The sequence below is a fragment of the Nicotiana attenuata genome, unplaced genomic scaffold (genome assembly GCF_001879085.1).
Source record: "Nicotiana attenuata strain UT unplaced genomic scaffold, NIATTr2, whole genome shotgun sequence".
Taxonomy (NCBI): domain Eukaryota; kingdom Viridiplantae; phylum Streptophyta; class Magnoliopsida; order Solanales; family Solanaceae; genus Nicotiana; species Nicotiana attenuata.
Genome location: NW_017672106.1, coordinates 197,197 through 202,362, shown reverse-complemented (window position 1 = coordinate 202,362; position 5,166 = coordinate 197,197). Strand labels below are relative to the sequence as shown.

General features: G+C 31.6%; 1 protein-coding gene across 1 annotated transcript; it reads right to left on the bottom strand.

Annotated features, from left to right (window-relative positions):
* Positions 1-2,108, bottom strand: LOC109211867. Its single transcript, XM_019375458.1, has 2 exons — positions 1,813-2,108; positions 1-1,544 (listed from the first exon to the last, which is right to left on the bottom strand). The coding sequence occupies exons 1-2, from the start codon at positions 1,864-1,866 to the stop codon at positions 768-770; spliced, it is 831 nt and encodes a 276-aa protein (XP_019231003.1). The 5' UTR covers positions 1,867-2,108; the 3' UTR covers positions 1-767.
* Positions 2,109-5,166: the final 3,058 nt, after the last annotated feature.

Genomic DNA, 5,166 nt, shown 5'->3' with positions numbered 1-5,166 from the left:
TAAAAGCAAAAAAGGAAAGCAAAGCCTTCATTAAACTAAATCATCTTCTCAATAATGACAAGCCAATTCTACAACATCATAATCTCTCAAGATACACTTTGCATAATATTTTTATGCAAAATTAGACCAAGAGAAAAAAGAGTAGCAAGTATACGTAATTAAAAAAATTCCCCAATAGTTTGGAGAATTCTAAAAGCCTCCCCAACTCATATTACATGGGGAAATAATTACAATCAAAGGTTACTAAATCAAAAGATCAAACTCCTCTTCATCCAAATCAAAGGGCTTGAAAAACAAAGCAGCAGTCATAATCAAGAATCCAACACTTAATAGTGAGACACTGATCTTTAAAAACCATACTAAGTAAAAGGCCATTCATAATTAGGCCTTTTGTCAAAATCCTCTAAAATTTTGTTAGCTAATAATTATAACCATTGCTTAGTTTCTAAGGCAAACCAACTAATTTTACAAATCCTAATTGGATGGAAAATGGCATGCATGATAGCCATCCATTTCATGCTGATAATTTTCTCTCCTTTTTCATACTTTTTAAACGGTATGAAAAGGAAAGATAAACTGAACCACTGGTTAGATAGGATCTCTCCATCCTTCACTAAAGATCACGGGTTTGACCCTTGTAAAGGAAAAACTTCTTGTAGAAAATCAGAATTAGTCGGCCCAGTAAGTTCCGGATACTGGATGGTTAATTAACAAAAAAATACTAGCTAAAGTGAGCTAATTATAGAGGTGGGAAAAGAAAGAAAACACTACATGTTGGTCAATGATGACTGGTGAACAACTTTTTGATACTTGGAAATTGGCTTTGGAGAAGTATCAGCACCAACATCCCTTTTCTTACCAAAACATGCTCCGGCGCTGGCACAGACAGCGCCGGTGCTACTCAGGGCGGAGTCCTGGTGGAGTAGCCGCGGCGTAGGGGAGGTAATAGTGACAGGAGGAATGTCAATGGAATTGAGTTGTGGTGGTGGATGTTGCCATTGAGGAAGTGGACCAGCTAAAAGAAGTGTTTGTAGTAGTGGCCCTGCTTCCATTACAGCTTGCAAGAATTTCCCTTTTTCTGGCAATGGTTTCTTGAGAACAATTTTATCCATTAAATCTTGAACTAATGGAGGAGAAACAACAGCATTGTTTTCATCACAATCTGAGGAATTAGAAAGTCCAATGTTGTTGTTGTTAGAGTCAACTACTCCTTTTAAAATTTGGTCATGTTCTTGATCATGACTTGTTGTGCCACTAGAAATAGGTGCACTTTCTATAACAAGATTTTGTTGCTTTTGAAATTGGAATTGGAATTGTACTTGTTGTTGTTGTTGGAGTAATTGTTGTTGGAGTAAGATTTTCTCCATTCCAAGCCTTTGACATTTGCCTTGAATTTCATCTCTTTCTTTCACAATTCTAGTCAAAAGATTCTTGAGGTGCAAAATCTCCTCATCTTTCCTAGCAAGTTCCTCATGTGCAGAAATGACAGTATTTTCCAATTCCAATGTTGTGTACACCAAAGAATGCTTCAATTCCTCAATTCCCTATCAATTCCAAAATCCACATTATATTACTCAAAAAAAAAGGGGGTTTTAGGGAGCTACGTTGCTCGAACTCTTCGAAAATGCTGCCGGGTGTATGCCGGATCCTCCAAAAGTAGTGTATTTTTGAAGAATCCAACATGGATGCTGCAGTATTTTGGAAAGTCTGCGCAACATAGTTTAAGAAGGGTGTAATAAAAGGACTAGAACATAAACAAGAATGTTAATTAACTAAAAAAAACAAAGAAATAAGAATGTTAGTTAAAATTACCTCTTCAAGGAAGTAGTTATAAGGCCAGCTAAGAGGGCTACATTGATCTTCCATATTTTTTTTTCTTTGTATGTTTGGTTTGGAAGAGCTAAAACAAAAGAGAGTACAATAAAAAGGAAATGAGGGTTTAGGAGACTTATACTTATAACTAAGTAGCTAGGAGTTTGCTTTTTTAATGATGCTACTATATAGTACTATTGCTACTTTAGCTTTATCTCAAGAGGCAAAATGGTAGGGAAAAAAACAAAAGAAGGCTAAAAAAGTAAGGAAAAGGGGAAATATGGTTAGTGGATATAAATCACAAATAATCTTTATAGGTGAGTACTACTTATACTTGTTGCTACTACAAGATTCTTAGTACATGAGAAAGAGGGCCATTTCTTTTTACTGTATTAAAAAAGCAAGGCGAGAATGTGAACTAAAGGATTCAAGTTGGGGACCAAATGGGGGCTGCAATCAATCTCCTTACTAACCAACATGCAGAGTGGTAAGAACTTTTTAATTCTTAATCAGCATCTCGAGTCCGAATGCTGAATATGAAATCGATTTTTTAGAAAATATTTTACCCTCCAATATGAGACTTTCCCACATAAAACTGTATTTAATCGGGTTTCAATGTGAATATTGAACCCCAAATTAGAAACAAAAAGAAAATCTCATTCATATACAAAAAAAAACACACACACACACACACACGAGTGAACACATTAATTAAAAGTAGTATCACATTTTTGACAAAAAAATTCTTTGTCCATCATATGGGCATTTAAAAGTTCATTTTTTGTTTTTTGCGTAGTCATGATTCTAATTTTTTTTTTTTTAGTAATTTTGTGTTTTAAGTACATATTTTTTTATCAAATGATTAACCATTTCAGTTGAATTTATCTCTAAATATACTAGTAAAAATCAAAATTTTCTGTTTTTAATGATTTTAGTAAATTTCAAAATGTTTGAAAATTGAAATACAACCCAATTTTTTATATTTGCATAACTAAAATTTTTGACAGGGTTAATGACTAATGTACTGCTACACAAGCTAATTTGCACCGTTATTACACAATTAAAATATACATTTCAACTTAACATATGGCAAGATCATGGTCAAGATCATCTAGAAATATACTTCATTCACAAGATCAGTATGACAATTTAAGATTACACAGTTATTTGAGTCATAAAAAGAATGTTAATTACAATATAGAATATTTAGGCATGCAGAAATTTGTAATCTACATAGAATTCGTATGTGTAAAATATTTGTAGAAAAATGAAAACCAAGCAAAATATTTGCCCGACAAATTAAATTAATGGAGGATTTAGCTTGCAAATCTTGGACTAAAGATTTGTTTTGGACTCGTATACCTAACAAGAAGAATACTATGGAATAAATCCAAGAAGGCTAGTCTGCAAAAGTTGAATTTCTCATTCATTTATCCACAATTCATTTTTCATAGGTTCACACTTTTATAAAATTTCGAGGGGTTGATAAATTAGGACCAGGACTTGTGCATGTGGAACAGTTGACTTGACAAAATAAGTAAAATAAAAATGCAGGCAATGCCTTTATAATTTAATGGAGTAGTATGTGTGTCTATGAAGATGAATATTGAAAATTATGAAATTACAGCGAAGTGAAAAGTACTTCTTCCTCCTTAATCAGAAGTTTCGGATTCGTACGGTAGAGGTGGACCCAGGATTTGAAGGTCGGGGTGCACTTTTGGATTCAACCAAAATTTATTTTGTATATAGGATGCCCACTACTAATATATAACTATTTTCTATATATATAACTAATATATATATATATATATATATATATATATATATATATATATATATATATATATATATATATATATATATATATATATATGTAAATGAAATTATATATATGTAAATGAAATTTTTGCCGAACCTTACGGGTGCCAGTGACCCCTCTCGGTATAGCATAAGCCGCCTCTACGTATTTAGTCGTCTTTACTAGCTAGGGAGAATTTAAATCCTAACGTGCGACTTTTCGAAGCAAATTCAAATTTAATCGAATCGTGCTGTAATGCTAAAAATTAAAATAAGAATGAGAGTTGTGGAATATTAAATGTAATAAACTGTTTGGTCAGAATAAAAGATAAAGGTGAATAATGATGGAATGCCAGAGACATTCGGATCCAAGACTTATTTTTGCCTTTGATAGTATATGCTTATGGTTACCCTTTTTGACTCTAATAAAGATAAAATTGCATGGACTAGGAATCATGTTATATCTAATTAATCGAATTATTTTTCTTCTTTTCATTTTTGCCGCACTAAGAAAGCGACCTCGTATTTCTCTTTTCATTGTGAACCAAATCACTTAAAAGGTGGTGCTTGCATTTGTGTCTGGTTTATATTTTTAAAATTAATTTTTTTTCTTTACAAAGTTGTATTTTCGTTAGTCTCAAGAATATTATTATTATTATTATTATTACTATTATTTGTGCAATTCTGTTTTTGAATTGTCTCCTAAATACAACAAATTGAGGTATTGCTAGGAAAATGACTTCCGTCCATAAGTGACGAAAGTTATTTTTCTCCTTCTGATGGAGGAAAATATTTTTCAGTAATCAAATATCAGTAACATGACCTCCTTATAGACTAAGTTTTTTTGAGAAATAACTTTTATTATGCCAACCGCAATTTAAATCTTCTCAAGTAAGTGAAAATTGTTAAAAAATAAATAAATAAATATTTAATCCTTAAGAAAAAAAAAACTATTCTAGTAACTTCTTTTATTAAGGGTTGAATCAAACGGAAGAAAGAACTTACATATATTCTATGTTTGTATCAAATGAATAAATATCTTTAATATAAACTTCACTATCTAACAACAAATTCATATGCAAGTAAATTTTATTTCATAATAAAGTTGAGGTTTAAGGGAAGATTGCATCCAAGGGAGTAATTTAATGATCTATAAAATGAATTGATAACTATGCGATCTTATGTTCAAATTTCATATGTCTAAGCTTTAATGGACATAATTACTTGATACCTATGCCGTTAGGAGATAGTAGGTACTTTGTTAAGTGGAAGATAACCCGTGAAATTAGTCGATACCTTTGTCGGTAGAAAATAGAATGTACCTAGGTAAGTAAAAAATTAACAACGATACTATAAAATTAATCCGCATACAAACTGATCCGGATATCATAATTAAAAAAAATAAAGAATAAAAAATCTATAAATAAGTAAAAGAGGAAGATAATGGTAGGGACAACATGGAAACCTTTTGGAGAACAAAGTGGGTGTTTTGTTTTTGGAGAAAGAAGAATAACGGCTTCCATTTTGACCAACTTCCCAGAGTTTGTACTACTGTTT

Coding starts and splice junctions, on each gene's coding strand:
- LOC109211867 (XM_019375458.1), bottom strand. CDS start 1,866: ATGGAAGATCAATGTAGCCCTCTTAGCTGGCCTTATAACTACTTCCTT. Junction 1,545..1,812: donor ATAACTACTTCCTTGAAGAG/GTAATTTTAACT, acceptor TGGAATTGATAG/GGAATTGAGGAATTGAAGCA.